The following is a 22,567-nucleotide window of genomic DNA, read 5'->3' on the forward strand; positions in this document are numbered from 1 at the left end:
ATAAACCATACAGTTCTAAGCGATTTTATTTGGCTAATTGCATTCAATTTGTGTCAATGAGAAGCCATGATCCTCTGCATTAATATAAACTGTGCAGTATAACTTGTTCTAATTATACGCTCAAATGTTTACTGGGAAGCACTAATTCAGCCATGAATATTGTAGTATAAGGGTCTGGCACATAAAGGGTTAATGTGGGACTGAGTACATTAGCACCCACACAGTGATGTAAGAGAACACATGACCTGCACCTAGGTGTCAGTATCATGTTGGACAGAGCCATGTGTTGAAGCAAGTATGGAGACAGCTCCTAGCATGGACTTTTATGTACCTATGTATATAGTTTCTAGTAGTTAATAAATACTTACTGTTGAACTACACAAGACTATGAATGTCTTAATAAGACCTACTAAACTAAGCTTAACACTTTACAACATGATGGCAGTGAATAGAACAATTAAAAACCTCAGAGAGACTGCAGAAGAAAATTAAAATCCTGGGAAACTGAAGGAAAAATATCAAAGAAGCATTCTGACCTGAAGAAAAGCTCAAGAAGCGAAGGCGCAGAAGGAAATCACCAGAGAAAAGCTCCAAAGAAAGGCTCGGAAGCTGAAGGCAGAAACCAAATTCCTCACTGCAGCAGAAGACTCTATCCAATTCTGTGAAAGTCCAGCTTCAATATCCAGAGTGTGCAAAGTCAGCAGACCTAGCAGGGGTGAGCTATAAATTTAAAATTCTGGGACAACACAAGTACCGGAAAAAGTTAAATACTGCAGTGTCCAGAAATTGCCATTTACATTGCAGTCCGAGTCAGCATCTGAACACGTGGCAGCTGACTTGCTCTGAACAAAAAAAATATACATTAAAAATTAATTGCAACTAAGAACCCAGCAAAAGCCAGGAGTGGACGCTTCCAAGACCCAAGAACATTGCACTAAAGCTGGGAAGACTCTAACTAGTCAATCCAGGCAGTCATTGTTGAGAAAATTTAAATGCTGAGATCACAAATGCCATATCCCCCCACCCCCAAAAGGCGCAGGGAAACCCTTTGTGAAGAAGCATATAGCAATGCCATCTTGAGTTTTCAGAAACCTCTTTAAGCTGCACCTGCAGTTTAAACATTTTAACTATGGATCAGAGATCCACTCTTCCAGACTATTTTGGACTCATGCAAGGGCCAAACCTGACACAAAACTGATTTTTTTTTAAATTAGAGTACATCAGGTCTAAGTAGGAAATCCTAAATAATCCAGATTAATGCATTTTTATTCTCAGTGAATCTGCTGATGAAGTAATCCTAATGCAATGCATTGATGAAGCCTCAGCCAGCTTCAATAAAATATTAAAAGCCTTTGACAAATACATTAACCTTCAAGTTGTGGAGTGCACAGAGCTTAAAAAGAGGGATAGAAAACCCCCAGTAGAGCTACAAAAGGGTAATATATTACCCAAGCAAACCGCATGAGGGTACCAGAGAAGAAGTCATACAGACTCAATGTTAACTCTGTTTCTCTCTCCACAGATGTTGCCAGACCTGATGAGCTTTTCTAACATTTTCTGTTTTCATTTCAGATTTCCAGCATCCTCAGTATTTTGCTTTTACTTTAATTTGTAAATATATTGGATAAAATCTTGGGGAGAGGAGTAGTATAAGGTCTGGCACATAAAGGGTTAATGTGGGATTGAGTACAGTACCACCCACACAGTGATGTAAGGGAACACATGACCTGCACCTCAGGGTCAGTGTAGTGTTGGACAGAGCCGTGTGTGGAAGCAAGCATGGAGACAGCTCCGAGCTTGGACCTTTACTGTATCTATAGTAGTTAATGAATACTTACTGTTGAACTACCTAAGACTATGAATACCTTAATAATACCTACTGAACTATGCCCAACACCTTACAACAAATATATTCAATGACCCAGCCTCTACAGCTCTCTGGGGAAGAGAATTCCAAAAACAAACAACCCTCTAAGAGAATAAATTCCTCCTCATCTCTATCTCTCTCCCTTCCCCCACATATTTTTAAACTGTGCCCCCTAATTCTAGATTTCCCTATCAGAGGAAACATCCTCTTAGCATTTACCCTGTCAAGCCCCCTAAGAATCTTATTTTTCAAAAAGATCATCTCTCATTCTTCTAAACTACAATGAATACAGGCCCTACTTGCTCAACTGTTCCTCATAAGTAAATCCCTTCATCTCAGGAATCAACCTAGTAAACCTCTGAACGGTCTCCAATGCAAGTATGTCCCTCCTTAACTAAGGTGACCAAAACTGCACACAGTGCTCTAGGTGTGGTCTTGACAATACCCTCTACAGTTGTAGCAAGACTTCCCTACTTTTGATCATTGGTATAGTTGCCTCGGGCATTCCTCCTTCCCATTCCCATTTCCTAACCTCTCCCCACGCCCCTTCTGAATATAAAAATGAGCCTTGTCTTTTTCACTCCCCTATCTCCCTCTCCCCCTTTCCCCATCATCATAATGCTGCCCTAATCCGTGAGACTTACCTCCTGCTCTCGAATCTACAGCTTCTAACGACTCAACACCGCTTCCTAGCCACGATGCTAGTGATATTGTCATGGTTTCCCTTCCTTGGGCCCTCCAAAGCTACCATCAACTCCTCCTCTTAAAAACACAACCTCAATTTGAAATCTTCTCCCAAGTACGAGTCCACCCTCCACCTCTCTTTCCTTTCTAAGGTCCTTAATCACCTCCATAGTCTACACTTAACTCCACTTGCAGTTCTCATCTGGCGAAGGATGGTTTTTAGAATGTGCTTTAACCTTCCTTAAGGCTATGGGATGTTGCCACTCCCTCACTTGGCTAAGGACATTTTGCAGCAGTTCAGTTGTTTGCCATATTTTTTTTTATTCATTCATGGGATGCGGGCCTTGCTGGCTGAGCCAGCATTTATTGCCCATCCCTAGTTGCCATGTGAAGGCGGTGGTGAGCTGTCTTCTTGAACCGCTGCAGTCCATGTGGTGTATGTACACCCACAGTGCTGTTACAAAGGGAGTTCCAGGATTTTGACCCAGTGACAGTGAAGAAACAGTTATATATTTCCAAGTCAGGATGGCAAGTGACATGGAGGGGAACTTGCAGGTGGTGGTGTTCCCATCTATCTACTGCCCTTGTCCTTTTAGATGGTATTGGTCATGGGTTTGGAAGTTGCTGTCGAAGGAGCCTTAGTGAATTCCTGCAGTGCATCTTGTAGATGGTACACACTGCTGCTGTGAATGTTTGTGAATGTGGTAATGAGGTCAGGAGCTGAGAATCCCTGGTGGAACCCAAACTGGGCGTCAGTGAGCGGGTTATTGCTAAGCAAGTGCTGCTTGATAGCACTGCTGATGACCCCTTTCATTACTTTGCTGATGGAGAGTAGACTGATGGGACAGTAATTGGCTGGGTTGGATTTATCTGCTTTTTGTGTACAGGACATACCTCGGCAATTTTCCACATAGCTGGGTAGATGCCACGGTTGTAGTTGTATTGAAACAGCTTAGTTAGGGACACGGTAAGTTCTGGGGCACAAGTCTTCAGGACTATTGCTGGCATATTGTCAGGGCCCATAGCCTTTGAACTATCCGGTGCCTTCAGCTATTACTTGATATCATGTGGAGTGAACCGAATTGGCTGAAGACTGGCATCTGTGATGCTGGGGGCTTTAAGGGGAGGCTGAGATGGATCATCCACTCCGCATTTCTGGCTGAAGATTGTAGCAAATTCTTCAGCCTTATCTTTTGCACTGATGAGGTAGGCTCCCTCATCATTGAGGATGGAGATATTTGTGGAGTTTCCTTATGCAGTGAGTTGTTTAATTACCCACTACCATTCACAACTGGATGTGGCAGGACTGCAGAGCTTAGATCTGATCCATTAGTTGTGGGATCGCTTAGCTCTATCATTTGTGTTATAGCTTCACCAGGTTGACACCTAATGTTTATGTATGCCTGGTGCTGCTCCTGGTGTGCCCTCCTGCACTCTTCATTGAGCCAGGGTTAATACCTTGGCTTGATGGTAATGGCAGAGTTGGGGATATGCCAGGCTACGAGGTTACAGGTCGTGTTCGAGTACAATTCTGCTGCTGATGGCCCACAGCGCCACAAGGATGTCCAGACTTGAGTTGCTAGATCCATTTGAAAACTTCGTCTCCACGATGACTGTGCGGTGGTCACTCCTACCGATACTGTCATGGACACATGCATCGGCGGCAGGCAGGTTGGTGAGGATGCAGTCAAGTATGTTTTTCCCTCTAGTTGGTTCCCTGCTGCAGTCCTAGTCTAGCAGCTTTGTCCCCTAGGACTCTGCCAGCTCACTCAGTAGTCATGCTATTGAGCCATTCTTGGCGATGGAATTTGAAGTCCCCCCACCCACAGTACATTCTGCGCCCTCGCCACCCTCAGCGCTTCCTCTGCAAAGGCAAAGCCTCTCTCTTCTCAGATGGGTGGATAATTGGTCAGCGATAGACATGTGAGTTTCAGAAAATTTTGGTACTGAACTTGAGTATTGTTGAAAAAAAGAGACCTGTCAAAGCTTTTCATCTTGCACACATCAGGACACTCCACAAGAATACCAATATAAGGGGAAATCATCAATTTATATTCTATATGAAGAGAGTGCTGATTGGTTGGCAGTTTGACCCTGATTGGCCGAGGCATTGCCTAAGGAATGAGTCAGCAAATGGCTGTCAGTCTCAGTCACTAAAAGCTTCAACGTATCAGAAAATAGTTAAGGGCTTTCCCCTACTAGTGTTTGGAAGACTTAAGTTGCTGCTGCCAGTTCAGCTTGCTGTAATGATCGGTCTCCCAACAAATTTCATTGGGTTTCTAGGTGCTGCTTGGGTGTATAAACTCCAAATCCTGACAAGTCCAGTACCCAGCTTCCATTCTGCTCATGTAGCCAGGGTGTTGAGATAAGCTTCTGCAAAATAATAACTCCCTAAGATGTTAATGGGACAATACTTGGCCCTGATAGTAAATTGTTCTTCCAGTCTCAGAGATTAACAAGGTCCCTGCCTCGAGGCACCTGCAGGGTAGTTAATTAGGCAACTAGTTAGAACTGGTTCAATTGCCAACAGAGGCTGACTCATCTCACTAGAATCTGAGCTAGTATAAATGCAGGAGGTTTAGTACATGCAGAAAATAAGTTGCATGAAGGTGCAGCTGGAGACTGAGTGGTTAAATCCAGAAATCTAGTAAGTGAGAGAGAGGGTGCTGTTCTTGCCTTTTACAAGAAAGGAGGGGTCCGAGAGCAGGAGCAGAGAACAGCGAGTCCCAAGAGCTGAAGCCCAGATGCATTAAGTGGGTGTGCAGGTAGGTAAGTGATATTTAAGTTTTTTTCCCCTCTAAACTGGGGCAGCATTTAAACTGGTCTTGTGGCACAGTGGGTAGATTCCCCTGGCACTGAGGGCTCCAGGTTCAAGTCTCACTCCAGGACTGGATGGCCACAGAAGGTGCATTCATAACATGGCCAAACAGATGATCATCAACCTGTAAAATAAACCCTTCCAATATGCTTATGGCAGGTGTCAAGAGCAGGACAGTCTTCTAGTCAGCCATGTTTGATGTGAAGTGGCACCTCTCAAACTATAGTCTCTGGTGACAGGCTAGCGACCTATTCCAGGAAAAACCTGCTATGGAAACAAGCTATGGACGTAAGCACATGCTTTGTCTGCCTCTTGCACCACTAGGTTTGGGAAGAGAAGGGGCAGGCAACAGTGTAGTGGAGTTGTCACTGGACTAGTAATCCGGAGACCCAGGGTAATGCTTTAGGGTCCTGGGTTCGAATGCTGCCATGAAAGATGGTGAAATTTGAATTCAATAAAATAAATCTGGAATTAAAAGTCTAACGTTGACCATGAAACCATTCTCGATTGTCATAAAAATCCCAATTTGGTTCACTAATGTCCTTTAGGGAAGGAAATCTGCCGTCCTTACCAGGTCTGATCTACATATGACTCCAGACCCACAGCAATCCATTTGACTCTTACCTACCCTCTGAAATGGCCTAGCAAGCCACTCAGTTCTCAAAGGCAATTAAGGATGGGCACTAAATAAATAAACAAAAAAAAGACAACAATTGTGACCATAACATGATAGAATTCTTCATTAGGATGGAAAGTGAAGTAGTCCGATCTGAAACTAGGGTCCTAAATCTAAACTAAAGAAACTACAAAGGTATGAGGTGAGTTGGCTAAGAGATTGGGGAACTTCATTATAAGGCATGATGGTGGACAGGCAATAGCTAATAATTAAGGAACAAATGTATACATTGCGACAGTTAATACATTCCTTTCTAGCTCAAAAACACAACAGGAGAAGTAGCCCATCCATGGTTAACAAAAGAAATTAAGGATATTAGATCCAAAGAGGAGTCATACAAAGTTGCTACAAAAAGTAGCAAGCTTGAGGATTGGGAGCAGTTTAGAATTCAGCAAAAGAGAGCCAAGAGATTGATTAAGAGGGGAAAAATAGAGTACAAGAGTAAACTTGCAAGGAACATAAAAGTGAACTGTAAAAGCTTCTACATGTAAAAGAAAAAGATTAGTGAAGACAAATCTAAGTCCCTTATAGTCTGAAACAGAAGAATTTATAATAGAGAACAAGGAAATGGCAGAGCAATTAAACAACTATTTTAGTTCCGTCTTCACGGAGGAAGACACAAATAACTTCCCAGAAGGGAACCAACAGGTCTAGTGAGGAGGAATTATTGAAGGAAATTACTAAAATAGTGGAGTAATTAATAGGACTGAAAGCTGATAAATACCCAGGGTTTGATCATCTACATCCCAGGGTATCAAAGGTGGTGGCCATGGAAATAGTGGATGTATTGGTTGTCATCTTCCAAAATTTTGTAGATTCTGGAACAGTCTCAGCAGATTGAAGGGTGGCAAATGTAACCCCACTATTTAAAAAAGGAGGGAGGGAGAAAACAATGAGTTGCAGACCAGTTAGCCTAACATCAGTGGTAGGGAAACTGCTAGAGTCTATTATGAAGGATGTGATGACAGGACACTTAGAAAATATCAACGGGATTAGACAAAGTCAACATGGATTTATGAAAGGGAAATCATGTTTGACAAGCCTAATGGAGTTTGAGGACATAACTAGCAGAATAGATAAGGGAGAACGACTGGATGTGGTGTATTTGGATTTTCAGGAGGCTTTTGATTAAGTTCCACATAAGGAGTTAGTGCGTAAAATTAAAGCACATGGGAGTGGGGTAATATATTGGCATGGATTAAGAATTGGTTAGCAGACAGGAAACAGTAGGAATAAATGGGTCTTTTTTCGGAGTGGCAGGCGATGACTAGTGGGGAACCGCAGGGATCAGTGCTTGGGCCCCAGCCATTCACAATACTTATCAATGATTTGGATAAGGGAACCAAATGTAATATTTCCAAGTTTGCTGACGACACGAAACTTGGTTGGAATGTGAGCGACAAGGAAGGTGTTAAGAGGCTTAAGGCGATTTAGAAGGGTTGAGAGAGTGGCAGATGCAGTATAACGTGCATAAATGTGAAATTATCCATTTAGGTTGGAAAAACAGAATGGAAGAACAGAGTATTATTTAAATGATGATAGATTGGGAAATGTTGATGTACAAATGGACCTGGGTGTCCTTGTACACCAATCACTGAAAGCAAGCAGTTAAGGTGGCAAATAGTTATGTTGGCCTTCATTGTGAGAGGACTTGAGTACAGGAGCAAGGTTGAGTTACTGCAGCTGTACATGGCCTTGGCGAAGCCACACCTGGAGTATTGTGTGCAGTTTTGGTTTCCTTACCTAAGAAAGGATATACTTGCCATAGAAGGAATGCAGCAAGGTTTCACCAGACTGATTCCTGGGATGGCAGGATTGTCATACAAGGAGAGATTGAGTTGACTAGGCCTGTATTCAGTGGAGTTTAGAAGGATGAGAGGGGATCTCATTGAAACGTATAAAATTCTGAGAGGGACGGACAGACTGGATGCAGGGATGATGTTTCCTCTGGCTGGGGGGGGCCTAGAACAAGGGGTCACAGTCTCAGGATACAGGGTAGGCCATTTAGGACTGAGATGAGGAGAAACTTCTTCTACCACAGGAGGCTGTGGAGGCCAAGTCACTGAATATACTCAAGGAGGAGGGATAGATTTCTGGACTCTAAAGGTGTTAAGGGGTATGGCGATAGAGTGGGATGATGGCGTTGAGATAGCGGATCAGCCATAATCATATTGAATGGTGGAGCAGGCTTGAAGGGCCGAATTACCTACTGCTGCTCTTATTTTCTATGTTTCAATGTCTATGCTTCTAAAGATGATATTTTAAATCAACTAGTGGCTCAAGTGGTCTGGTAGGGGTTACTGCTGTTCATGTACAAAAAGCCCTAATATCTTAAACGAAACAATAAAAGCCATGCCTGAGTAGTAGAGCAGGGATGAAAGAACAAAAGACAGAAGGTTCAATTGTTTTAGTCACTTCACTAGTTTAAGGCACCATTTGCATGCAACATGTCATGTCATTCCAGATTCCAGAAGCATGTGACAACTATTTAGAATTGAAAAATTCAGTTTGTCACTTCTGTCCATGGCTTAGTTGCTACATGATTTATATCAAATTCTTCTGCTAATCTTTTCAACATTGAAGCCTCAGCACAAGAAAAGGTATTTTTGCAAGAGTGGAGGGGGGAGTGAAGGGGAAAGACTGTCTCTCTCAATCATGCCTCATGCAAATAAAAAAAAAATCAAGGCTCTAGATTTAATGGCCATGTGGACCTTCCACTTTCATATCTATCTGGACATCTTTTATGTACAATAGTCCATGGCCATTCATCTAGGTTTAATTCCTAATTTTTGTTCACAATTATAAACCCCAACAGAAGCTTCGGTAAGTAACAAGCAACAATTGGACTAGAGTTTTTGGGGGGAAAATTAGTGCTGTCCTTTTAATCAGTTTAAATAAAAGAGCATTTAAACAGGACATTGGAGTATGGTGGGTAGCAACAAAAATGTCAAGGAGTTGCAACATTGGAATTTAAATACATACAATACAATGCCCTATTATACTAGTGCAGAGGCATACTCAGTCAATATAATTGTAGTTTGTGTTCTCTAATGGTAGCCTTCCCTCCTTTTTGCTATGAGTATCCCACTCAGCCTAGCTATGCATGGTCTTCTGCTCAAAGCAAACCAAAATTTTCTTAGTAATTTTCTTATGTACAGCAAATTTTCAAAGCTGAAGAGCTAAAACAGAAAAAAAAACACTCATTGCAGCATGCATGCAGGGCTACGCACCAATGTGTGAAATTATTGACTCAGGCCTGGCAAATATGCAAGTGCAGCAATAATAAATACATTGATTGGGGGGGGACAGGGTGGAACATAAGGAGAAGCTGGCAGAGGAGAGCACAATACAAAACATGTAGCCAAGGATGGGTAATGTTACTTAGCATTTTATATATTTCTGCACTCAAGGCAAGAGCTGTCCAGCAGGGGGGCATTTGGCAAATATTGCAAGGTGCGGGGATGGGCACAGGGAGAAACGCCAAAGTTCAGGTTCCACAAAAGCAAAAATTATAAACTCATCTTGAAAAGTGTAGAAATGGAGGAAATTTTTGTGTAGTGGATTAACAGTGCCTTTTTACACCATGCTGACATTGATGTGATCAAAGTCTTTAGCTGCTTTTGTGCCACTGGATTCTGATGCCTGGTCTCATTGCAGTTGACAGCTAATGTAAATTAAACTCACCATCTTGGTTATAGCTGATGACCAGGAAGATACGTTTGTTGTTTTTAATTTCTGGGACTTTTTCACTACTGTTGGTCTAGCTGGCCTCAATAAGCAATAGAGGGCACAGCTGTCATGCCATCAGAATTTTAGATATACGTACTGATTTTGTGAGACTTGTTGGGTCAAAAACGGTCAGCTGCCCGAGACTTCATATAATCTGGGTCAGCGTCTTTTCCTTACCCTACTGAATTGCGGGTGAATGAAGGACATCCGAGAGTTTGCCGATATGGCACGGCAACAACAACACCTCAACCAACTGCATTGTCACATTAGATGCTGATCATTTGAGAACTCTTTGGCCTTTGTCAATCAGAAGGCAGTCCATATTCAGGCATGACACACATTTTAATGATGGCGCAAAGTGATCAGAAGAATAGGGCCAAATAAAGACTCCATCAGCATCCATTGTCAGCTTCACGTCCTTGACCCCATGTTTTGGTAGGCAGAGTCACCAATCATATAGCAATGCCAGCTTGTGAAAACATTCACCAATTTCTCTTTTTTTTTTTAAATAGAGAAAGGTAGCCAAGGACAGAAAGCAAACAAGCAGCTGTTGACAGCTTCCCAACCTGAAGCCTTTAATCCCCCTCTGAAGGAAATGAGGCCAGATGCTAGTCCACCGATGTCATGGAAACGGACAACCCACGTCTTCATTGCTGCTATGTTTTCATCTCCCATTGAATTGGATAGACCTGGGCATTATGACAGTTCAAGGCCACCTCATTTTAAATTGAGATTGTACCTGGAGCTAGATAACTGCAAAGGAAAACTGTATTCTAAGCACAACTATTCATTGATGAGTGCATGAAACACCTTGTAAGGTGTGATGGGTAGTGTGGAAGGTCTTGTGCAGAATCCATCCATATAGGATAGGAATGGCATTAAATAGAGGGACAGTACCACTAACTGGAATAGAATAAATATACTGCGGCTACTTCTGCAACTAGAGTATCAATCTCCATGGGCAGGATCTTCCGGTCGGCGAGCCTGGGGCCTGCTCACCGGCGTGCAAAATGACACAGGAAGATGTCGGGTGGAACTCCCGATGTCACCCCTCGTCATTTCCATTTTCAGGTCGGCGGGGGCACAGCCGAGTCAGCTGCGCACCCGCCGACCTGTCAATGGCCTACTGAGGCCATTAAAAAAAGTAATTAAGGTCCTGAATGGACCTGCCCGTCCAATCTTAAGGTTGGCGGGCAGGCCGGGAGCCCTGGCGGACTTCAGAAAAAGCATGAAACTTCATCCATGGGCGGGATGAGGTTTCATGAGGGGATTTAAATCTTTAAGAAAGGTTTCAGTAAAGCTTAAGGACATGTCCCAACTCATGTGACAGTGTCACGTGAGGGGACATGGCAGGGAAAATTTTTAAACATGTTTAATGAAAGTTTTAAATCGGAGCTGATCTCCCTGAGGCAGCACTTAGCCTTAGGGAGATCTGTGCGCTCTTTGGTGCGCATGCATGAAAGAGTGCACTCCCGGCTGATGGAATCCACCCTCCCCTCGCCCACACAGGGAGGCGTAGCGCTTCCTGATGGACGTCACGCTGGGCGGGCCTTAATTGGCCTGCCCACGTAAAATGGTGTGCCCCTGATTGCCAATTGGTGGTGCACCTGCCCACGCCTGCACCCTCTCCGCCCCCCTCCCCCCAAACGGGGGAAAAATTTTTCCCCATGTTTAGTTCTCTCAGCATACTAAATCAATGAAAGCCCCTTATTCACAAATGCCATTACTTCATAATTCCATCTATGAGAAGAAACCTCATTAAAAAGGACGTTAAACAAAAGTGTGACGGTTTAAAAACTAAATTTTAGGTAGTCTCCGGTGGGACATAATTAGCCAAATTGTTTCAAATTTCTCCTTTGAATTATAGATCAATAAAACCAATGTCACTGCTGCGCGTTCACTGTAGACATTATGAAGGACTCATAAAATCAACATGTAGTAAGGAACAACCAATGTTTATTAACAGGCATTACGTCTAAATCAAGCACAATGTAACTAATACAAAAGACTTATACATTTGCTTCTACCACCTCTTAAGTGTATGGTGCAGTCATATTCAACTAACCATTTTGTTCCCCCAGTCAAGTTATAAAATTAATTTATTTTACATAAATGACATTCCTCTAACCTTACTCCTCACTGGCTCCCATATAAAATACGCCCTGAAGATCACCGAGTACTGCTGGGGAAGGTACGGAAAAGTAACCTTCCTTTCAAATTTGCCCTGTGAATCTTACCAAGATCAGGAATGCAGTAGATTGGGAGGAGCATTAAACTGGTGTCCTCATTTGAGGTATTACATACTGCAGCTCCAATGCACTGCACCATTGAAAGAGGAGTCCTACATTTATAGATTTCTTGGAACAAGTCACACTGAGGCAACAAACACTAAGGATATTCTCTTGCAGCCACTGTATTATCTGTTAAGACTACAGGTGGAGAATGGCCAATTGGGTAAGATACCCTAAGGCAACCCCCACTGCCCATGGAAAATGTACTTCATCATGAAGTTGACTTCAAGAGGGGAGGAAATGGCTCTGGCAAGAGAGGAAAAAAAAAATCAACAGTACTTGCTAGTTTAGCAACAACCTGTAGACAGTCTCCTTCTCAAACAATGCAATGAACAAAACTAGTGGAGACTGAAAGAGAAGAAATACATTAATGTGCACCATGTTCAACTCCAAACAACACAAACATTGAAACAAACATGGTCACTCGAAATAAGCAAGAAATTCTGTTAGAAAAATGAAGGCAGTTATAAATCAGTAAAGACTGCTTCTTAAATGCTTAGAGAATGCTAAAAATTAACATTTACATCAGCATCTCCTTTAAACCATGTTTTTTTCTCAGGTTAAAGATTGACAGTAGCTTCAAGGGCAAAAAAAACCCTTGATATTTATAATACAATGAAAAACTGTTTCCAACTGTTGATAGTACCAGGATTAGGGGGTACAGATTTAAGGTTTTGGGCAAGATATACAGGGAGAATATGGAGAAAACACAGACTGGTAATGACCTGGGACTTGCTGCCAAGAGGATGGTAGAAGCAGATATGGTTAATTCAGAAGAAAATTGGATGGTTACTTGCAGGAAAGAAACTTGCAGGCTAGGGGATTAGGATTGACTGGAATGCTCTAGAAAGAGCCAGCATGGACTTGATTGGCCAATTGGCCTCCTCCTATGCAGTATGAATATGAAGCTATCTTTATCCCCTGGTTTCAAAGTAAAAGTCACACCAATAGAAAAGAGAATTGCATGAATTACAGATTTCTTAAATCTCACCCTCCTGGAATCTTGCAAATGATTGCACTTGAGACTTCACAAAATGACCAATTTGTCATCTAGAGGCTGCCACAGCAATACTGGTTCCATCTATCAATTCTGTGCCATTGCACTTAGGTCTTCCTTGCATAGGTGCAATCATTTTTCACTGTGCAATGTGTAATTAGCGCATAATCTCAATAGGAGTTATTCTGGGAAGTACTGATAGAAACCTGAAGGGAATAATGAAAGCAAAAAGTCATCCCTCAGCCTCTGAGCACACAGGACCTGGCAACAACATTAGAACAGCGTTAAGGACCAAGAGCTCTTCCAATTCCCTCAGGCTAGGACAGAAAAAAAAGCACTGATTTTTTTTTCTCTACTGAACTACAGCTTTGCAACTCTCTATGGTTCCCACTAATCCGTGTGTAGTAGATCGGAAACCCCACTCTCAATTTTCTGAAAAACAGTACACATGTCCATCATCTATTGCCGATTTGAACAAAGCCTTCTTTAAAAAAGGGAACTCAAAATTAACTCAGCTGTATCAATTATTTTCTTACAAGAATATTTACATAGCTCTTAAAGTAAAAACTCTTGCCCGAAAGACCTCTCACTTATCAGTATCTCTTGGTTATTCTTTTAGGTTTTCAAAAACATCTGTTCAAGCGAAATTGTGAATTGCAACTGCCCGCTATAACACATTCACAATACTGCACAAGATTTACTGTGCACAGTGCTTACTGTTCTGTGCTAGGCTTCCTGCAGTTTGGATGTTTCCCTTCACTTATCTACTGTCCCCTGTCAGTCATGACATTTCACCTTGGGATAGGATTCCAAGAATATTAGTGGCATGAACGCCTGATGAGCTGTTTTCATGCTTAGAACCAAGATAGTGATTTTCAGTGGGCTATTTTTGCCAGGAAAGCTACTCCTACCCTCCTTGTTTCATCCCATTCTCACCCAATATCCTCTCACGTTTCCACCTAAAACACCTGACAACTATCGGATGTGTAAAACATCTAATTTCTCCACTCCAGAGGCAAGTTCTGGCACCTTATTCTTTTTATGACCAAAATTGCTAATTACAAGCTTTCCACCTCAAGCTTTGCTAATGGTGTTAATCCACCATTCAGGTTCTGTTCAAGTTCTTATTTTTAATTACTTAGCTTCCCTGTCAGCACTGGGCATTGTATTTGGTGTTTAAAACTGAAATGCAAACAGTTACCCTTTGAAACTAATTGCTATGAGATGCGAACCGATGATCGAGTGAATATAATGCAACTCCTGGACAGCAGCTCCTTCACAAAACCAAAGGAACTCAACATCAGAGTATGAATTGGTACACGCAGACCACCAAAAACGTAATTTGGCATCACAACTTATGACTAGTGCTTTTCCAGGCACTAAAAAAGTTGAGATTGTCATTCACAACTATTCTTAAAGATCACCTTCTAATTTCAAAACAACCAAAACCTGCCAATTCTATTACATTAGTCTCCAAAATCTACGTGCTTAACAAAATTTAATTACCTGACCCTTCTTCACCATCCCCATTTAAATTGATGCAGTTTAAAAAAAAAAATTACCTTACAAACTGGCTTTGCAAGCAATTTTGAAACCACAAAGAAACCATTTTCTTAAAAAAAGTGAATCAAGGGGGAGCTACCAAAGTAATAAATAAAATATGGGTTCCCAGGGTCACATTTCAGGTCAACGGCTGTAACATAACAGCCACAACTTTATTGCAGACCAGGAGCCAGCAGGTAATTCCAACTCCACCTGCAAAGAAAAACAAAGCACGTTAGCTATGCGTCTTAATACAAAGTCCTGTGTTTTATAATGAGTGCAACAATTTACATTTACCATCACTAAAACATGAAGCATGATCAGTGCTGCCATCTGTAAACCACAGGGAAAGCATGCGCACAAGACAAAGCTAGCAAGGAAAACTAAAATCTCCTTGCTCATCCCTCCCTCCTATCAAAAGAAAGACGTACATGACAAACCAATTCTCAGCAACATACAGTCAATGAACTACTTCAAAATGAGTTGATTATATATTTAAAAACAAAAAGCTAAAAGCTACTGCGGATGCCGGAAATCCAAAACAAAAACAGAATTACCTGGAAAAACTCAGCAGGTCTGGCAGCATCGGTGGAGAAGAAATCAGTTAACGTTTCGAGTCTTCATGACCCTTCGGCAGAACTGAGTATAGTTAGGAGAGGGGTGAAATATAAGCTGGTCTAAGGTGGGGGGGTGGGGGGAGAGAGAAGTTGAGGGTGGGGTGATTGTGGGGATAAGCAAGCAGTGATAGGAGCAGATAATCAAAAGATGTCACAGACAAAAGGATCAAAGAGGTGTTGAAGGTGGTGATATTGTCTAAGATAAGTGCTAATTAAGAATGGAAGACAGGATACTCAAGGTACAGCTCTAGTGGGGGTGGGGTGGAAAGACTAATAAAGTTTTAGTTTTAGATTTAAAAATAATGGAAATAGGTGGGAAAAGAAGAATCTATATAAATTATTGAAAAAAAAAGGGAGGGGGGAGAAACGGGGTGGGGATGGGGGGAAGGGGAGTTTAAGATCTAAAGTTGCTGAATTCAATATTCAGCCCGGAAGGCTGTAAAGTGCCTAGTTGGAAGATGAGGTGCTGTTCCTCCAGTTTGCGTTGGGCTTCACTGGAACAGTGCAGCAAGCCAAGGACAGACATGTGGGCAAGAGAACAGGGTGGAGTGTTAAAATGGCAAGCGACAGGGAGGTTTGGGTTTTTCTTGCGGACAGACCGCAGGTGTTCTGCAAAGCGGTCGCCCAGTTTGCGTTTGGTCTCTCCAATGTAGAGGAGACCGCATTGGGAGCAACGAATGCAGTAGACTAAGTTAGGGGAAATGCAAGTGAAATGCTGCTTCACTTGAAAGGATTGTTTGGGCCCTTGGACGGTGAGGAGAGAGGAAATGAAGGGGCAGGTGTTGCATCTTCTGCATGGGCATGGGGAGGTGCCATAGGTGGGGGTTGAGGAGTAGGGGGTGATGGAGGAGTGGACCAGGGTGTCCCGGAGGGAACGATCCCTACGGAATGCCGTCAGGGAGGGTGAAGGGAAGATGTGTTTGGTGGTGGCATCATGCTGGAGTTGGCGGAAATGGCGGAGGATGATCCTTTGAATGCGGAGGCTGGTGGGGTGATAAGTGAGGACAAGGGGGACCCTATCATGTTTCTGGGAAGGAGGAGAAGGCGTGAGGGAGGATGCGCGGGATATGGGCCGGACACGGTTGAGGGCCCCGTCAACGACCGTGGGTGGAAAACCTCGGTTAAGGAAGAAGGAGGACATGTCAGAGGAGCTGTTTTTGAAGGTAGCGTCATCAGAACAGATGCGACGGAGGCGAAGGAACTGAGAGAATGGGATGGAGTCCTTACAGGAAGCGGGGTGTGAGGAGCTGTAGTCGAGGTAGTTGTGGGAGTCGGTAGGCTTGTAATGGATATTGGTGGGCAGTCTATCACCAGAAATTGAGACAGAGGTCAAGGAAGGGAAGGGAAGTGTCAGAGATGGACCATGTGAAAATGATGGAGGGTTGGAGATTGGAAGCAAAATTAATAAATTTTTCCAGGTCCCGACGAGAGCATGAAGCAGCACCGAAGTAATCATCGATGTACCGGAGAAAGAGTTGTGGGAGGGGGCCGGAGTAGGACTGGAACAAGGAATGTTCCACATACCCCATAAAGACACAGGCATAGCTGGGGTATGTGGATCATTCCTTGTTCCAGTCCTACTCCGGCCCCCTCCCACAACTCTTTCTCCGGTACATCGATGATTACTTCGGTGCTGCTTCATGCTCTCGTCGGGACCTGGAAAAATTTATTAATTTTGCTTCCAATCTCCAACCCTCCATCATTTTCACATGGTCCATCTCTGACACTTCCCTTCCCTTCCTTGACCTCTGTCTCAATTTCTGGTGATAGACTGCCCACCAATATCCATTACAAGCCTACCGACTCCCACAACTACCTCGACTACAGCTCCTCACACCCCGCTTCCTGTAAGGACTCCATCCCATTCTCTCAGTTCCTTCGCCTCCGTCGCATCTGTTCTGATGACGCTACCTTCAAAAACAGCTCCTCTGACATGTCCTCCTTCTTCCTTAACCGAGGTTTTCCACCCACGGTCGTTGACGGGGCCCTCAACCGTGTCCGGCCCATATCCCGCGCATCCTCCCTCACGCCTTCTCCTCCTTCCCAGAAACATGATAGGGTCCCCCTTGTCCTCACTTATCACCCCACCAGCCTCCGCATTCAAAGGATCATCCTCCGCCATTTCCGCCAACTCCAGCATGATGCCACCACCAAACACATCTTCCCTTCACCCTCCCTGACGGCATTCCGTAGGGATCGTTCCCTCCGGGACACCCTGGTCCACTCCTCCATCACCCCCTACTCCTCAACCCCCACCTATGGTACCTCCCCATGCCCATGCAGAAGATGCAACACCTGCCCCTTCATTTCCTCTCTCCTCACCGTCCAAGGGCCCAAACAATCCTTTCAAGTGAAGCAGCATTTCACTTGCATTTCCCCTAACTTAGTCTACTGCATTCGTTGCTCCCAATGCGGTCTCCTCTACATTGGAGAGACCAAACGCAAACTGGGCGACCGCTTTGCAGAACACCTGCGGTCTGTCCGCAAGAAAAACCCAAACCTCCCTGTCGCTTGCCATTTTAACACTCCACCCTGTTCTCTTGCCCACATGTCTGTCCTTGGCTTGCTGCACTGTTCCAGTGAAGCCCAACGCAAACTGGAGGAACAGCACCTCATCTTCCAACTAGGCACTTTACAGCCTTCCGGGCTGAATATTGAATTCAACAACTTTAGATCTTAAACTCCCCCTCCCCCCATCCCCACCCCGTTTCTCCCCCCTCCCTTTTTTTTTTCAATAATTTATATAGATTCTTCTTTTCCCACCTATTTCCATTAGTTTTAAATCTAAAACTAAAACTTTGTTAGTCTTTCCACCCCACCCCCACTAGAGCTGTACCTTGAGTATCCTGTCTTCCATTCTTAATTAGCACTTATCTTAGACAATATCACCACCTTCAACACCTCTTTGATCCTTTTGTCTGTGACATCTTTTGATTATCTGCTCCTATCACTGCTTGCTTATCTCCACAATCACCACACCCTCAACTTCTCGCCCCCCCACCTTAGACCAGCTTATATTTCACCTTTCTCCTAACTATACTCAGTTCTGCCGAAGGGTCATGAAGACTCGAAACGTTAACTGATTTCTTCTCCACCGATGCTGCCAGACCTGCTGATTATATATTTACTTGGAAATGGGTTTGAAGGTTCTCATGTATATACAAATGATCAAATATTTACGGGATATTTCTGTGCTGCTGGAATCATAAAGACATAAGGCAACAGGACAGAGTTGAATAATGGAGAAACAAGGATAGTTTGGAAACTTAGATATTCTGGATTTTTGCTCAATAACCTTTAGAGCTCAGAAACATTTTACAAAGCATTCCTTTAGGCAGCGTTGCTGTGAAGTCAGAATAGGTCACATTGCACATGGTAGGTAGAAAGTGTGAGATTGCTGGGATGACTCACTTTTCTGTATTCTTCTCATTGAACGGGTTGTGATGTTCATAAAGTTATCATAAGGGAGAGAGGGGCACGCGGAAACGAGGCTACACCCGACAGATGTAGGTTGAGTGAGTTGTTGGGAATTCGGTTTGGTAGGATAAGAGGTGCTTCTTTTTCTATTTTTTTCAGCCTCCAGTAGCTGGTGAGTCTCCTTCCTCATCTCCAAGCCAGATGAATAAAACTTTATATTGTTTTATCCATGTAAATTATTAACTAATTGACTAAGTAAATTTGAACAGAAATAGCAGGGCTGGTGGTGTGCTATTACTGCAACGCGTGGGAACCTGTACAATGCACTGCAATCCCGGAGAACCACATCCAAGTGTCTACAGCTTAGGCAACTTTGGCCCCAAGTTGTTTAGCTGGAATCTGATTTGCAGACAATGCGAGGTATCAGGGAGGGAGAAGTGTTACCTGGACACTTTGTTCCAGGAGGCAGTCACTCCCCTTAGTTGAGGGGACCAACCTGAGTTGGTCAATGGTCAGGGACAGGAGGGTGTGACTGAGTCAGGCAGGTAAGGAAGGCCAACAAGTAGTGATAGAGAAGCCTCAGTCCTTGATTTTGTCCAACAGGTACGAGGGGCTTGCTACCTGTATGGATGAGAAGGACAGCAAGGTGGATGAGCAGGCTGACCATGGCACCATGGTGAAGTATACCATTCAAGTGGCGGGAGCGAAGAGGAATGTGGTAGTGATAGGAGGCAGTCGGGAGCGAGTCCAGCTGGCTGTATTGCCTGCCAAGTGCCTAATAATCTCCGATTACCTGAGCCACAAGCAAACTGGCACAGGGTAAATAAGATTAGAAAATTAAGATTGATATGGGAGAAATGGGTTTTGATTCCTGAGGCACTGGCACCAGTATTTGGGAAAGTGGGAGCTGTACTGTTGGGACGATCTTCACCTCAATCATGCTGGAACCAGTGTTCTGGGAGTGAGTCATAACTAGGGCAGTGGAGAGGGCTTTAAACTCAATAGTGGGGTGAAGGAAGATATGATAAACTAAAGAGAGAGGAGAAGGTAAGACAGCAGGATAGCAATAAGGGAAATGGTTATCAGGATGTGACAGGAAGGGACAGAGTGGACAAACATAAGAGTGCTCCAGCAGTTAAGGCTAGAGATGGTGAAACTAATCTAACAGAATTAAAGGCACTCTATCTGAATGCACGTAGCATTCGCAACAAGGTAGATGAACTGACGGCACAAATAACAGTAAACAGGTATGATCTAATTGCCATTACAGAGACGTGGCTGCAGGATGACCAAGGCCGGGAACTGAAAATTCTAGGGTATTCAGCATTTAGAAGGATAGGCAAAAAGGAAAAGGAGTCACACTGTTAATAAAGTATGGGATCAGTACATTAGAGAGAGAGAGAGAGAGAGAGCGAGAGGATCTTAGATCGGAAGATCAAGATGTAGAATCAGTTGGGGTGAAGCTAAGAAACAGCAAGGGGTAGGAAACTTTGGTAGGAGTTGTTTATATGCCACCGAATAGTAGTAGTAAGTAGGGCACGATATGAATCAGGAAATTAAGAGGTTCACGCAACAAGAGTAATACAGAAACCATGAGGGATTTCAATCTACATATAGACTGGGTAAACCTAATTAGCACCAATGTTGAGGACAATGAATTCCTGGAATGTACATGCAATGGTTTTCTAGAACAGCATGTTGAGGAACCAACTAGAGAACGGGCTATTTTAGATCCAGTACTGCGCAATGAGAAAAGCGTAATTAATAATCTTGATGTAAAGGAGCCTTTAGGGAAGAGTAACCATAATGTGATGGAATTTTACATGAAGTTTGAAAGTGATGTAGTTCAATCTGAAACTAGGGTCTTTAATCTGAACAAAGGAAACTACGAAGGTAAGAAGGACTAGTTGGTTGAGGTAGACTGGGGAACTAAAAGGTATGACAGTAGACATGAAATGGCTAGCATTTAAATAATTAATACATGGTTTGTAACAAATTTAAATTCTTTTAAGGTACAATAAGCCAGTAGAAAAAGTGATCTAACCATGGCTAACAAGTGAAGTTAAAGATTCTATTTGATCAAAGTAAGAGGCATATAAAGTTGCCAAAAAATAGTAAGCCTGAGGATTGGGAGCATTTTAAAATTCAACAAAAGAGAACAAAGAAATTAATAAAGAGAAAATAGAATATGAAATTAAACTAGCGAGGAACATAAAAACAGACTGTAAAAGCTTCTACAGCTATATAAAAAGGAAAAAGTTAGGAAAGACAAATGCGGGCCCAATACACACAGACAAGGGAGAATTTATAATGGGTAATAAGGAAATGGCACAGAACTAAACAAATACTATGTGCCTGTCCTCACGGAGGAAGATACAAAAATCCTCCCTGAAATACTGGGGAGCTGAGGGACTAAAGAGATTGAGGATCCGAAAGAAATTAGTATTAGTAAAAATGTAGTGTTGGAGAAATTAATGGGGCTGAAAGTTGATAAATCCCCTGGACCTGGTGATCTACATCCCAGAGTATTAAAGAGGTGGCTGTAGAGATAGTGGATGCATTGATGATCCTTCAAAATTATACAGATTTTGGAACAGTGCCTACAGATTGCAAGGTAGCAAATGTGTCCCTGCTATGTTAAGGGGGAGAAAAAACAGGGAACTACAAACCTGTTAAACTGACATCAGTAGTAGGGAAAATGCTAGAATCTGTTCAAGGATGTGATAACTGGGCACTGAGAAAATAATGGAGATTGGGCAGATTCAACATGAATTTATGAAAGGGAAATCATGTTTAACAAACCTATTGGAGTTTTTTGAGAATGTTACTAGCAGAATAGATAAGGGAGAACCAGTGGATGTGGTGTATTTGGATTTCAGAAGGCTTTTGATAAGGTCCCCCAAGAGAGGCAAGGAAAATGAGAGCACACGGGATTGGGGGAAATATACCGGCATGGATTGAGGATTGATTAACGGATAGAAAACAAGAGAGAGTAGGGATAAACAGATCATTCTCACAAGGCTGTGACTAGTGGGGTACAGCAAGGATCAGTGCTTGGAGCCCAGCTATTCACAATCTATATCAATGATTTGGATGTGGGGGCCAAATGTAATATTTCTAAATTTGCTGATGACACAAAACTAGGTGGGAATGAGAGTTGTGAGGAGGATGCAAAGAGACTTCAAGGAGATTTTAGACAGGCTAAGTGAGTGTATTCCATCTGCCATGTTCTTGCCCAATGTGGAAAATGTGAAGTTATCCACTTCGGTAGGAAAAACAGAAATGCAGAGTATTTCTTAAATAGGGAAAGATTGGGAAATGTTGATGTCCAGAGAGACCTGGGTGTTCTTGTTCTTAAGTCACTGAAAACTAACATGCAGGAATGATAAGCAATTAGGAAGATAAATGGTATGTTAGCCTTTATTGCAAGGGGATTTGAGTACAGGAGTAAGGAAGTCTTGCTGCAGTTGTATACAGCCTTGGTGAGGCCAGACCTGGAGTAGTGTGTGCAGTTTTGGTCTCCTTACCTAAAGAATATACTGGCCATAGAGGGAGTGCAATAAAGTTTCACCAGAATAATCCCTGGGATGGCAGGATAGTCCTATGAGGAAAGATTGAGGAGGCTGATCCTGTATTCTCTAAAATTAGAATGAGATGTGATTTCATTGAAATGTACAAAATCCTTACAGTGCTCAACAGGGTAGATACAGGAAGGTTGTTTCCCCTGGTTGGAGGGTCTAGAACTAGGGGACACAGTCTCAAAATAAGAGGTAGGCTATTTAGGATCGAGATGAGGAGGAATTTCTTCGGTCAGAGGGTAGTGAATTTTTGCAACTCTCTACCTCAGAGGGCTGTGGAGGCTCAGTCATTCAGTCTATTCAAAGCAGAGGTCAATAGATTTCGAGATACTAATGACACCAAGGGAGACG

The 22,567-nt window shown here is 43.0% G+C and overlaps 1 protein-coding gene across 1 annotated transcript in view; it reads right to left on the reverse strand.

Moving 5' to 3' along the window:
- Positions 1-11,713: 11,713 nt before the first annotated feature.
- Positions 11,714-22,567, reverse strand: part of get1 (guided entry of tail-anchored proteins factor 1) — a 44,574-nt gene continuing 33,720 nt past the window's right edge. Inside the window, exon 5 of the mRNA XM_078560276.1 lies at positions 11,714-14,817. Within this exon, the coding sequence (XP_078416402.1) occupies positions 14,744-14,817 (74 nt within the window). The 3' untranslated portion in view covers positions 11,714-14,743. The remainder of the gene's footprint in view (positions 14,818-22,567) is intronic.

Source organism: Cetorhinus maximus, chromosome 16 (genome assembly GCF_964194155.1).
Source record: "Cetorhinus maximus chromosome 16, sCetMax3.hap1.1, whole genome shotgun sequence".
Classification (NCBI taxonomy): Eukaryota; Metazoa; Chordata; class Chondrichthyes; order Lamniformes; family Cetorhinidae; genus Cetorhinus; species Cetorhinus maximus.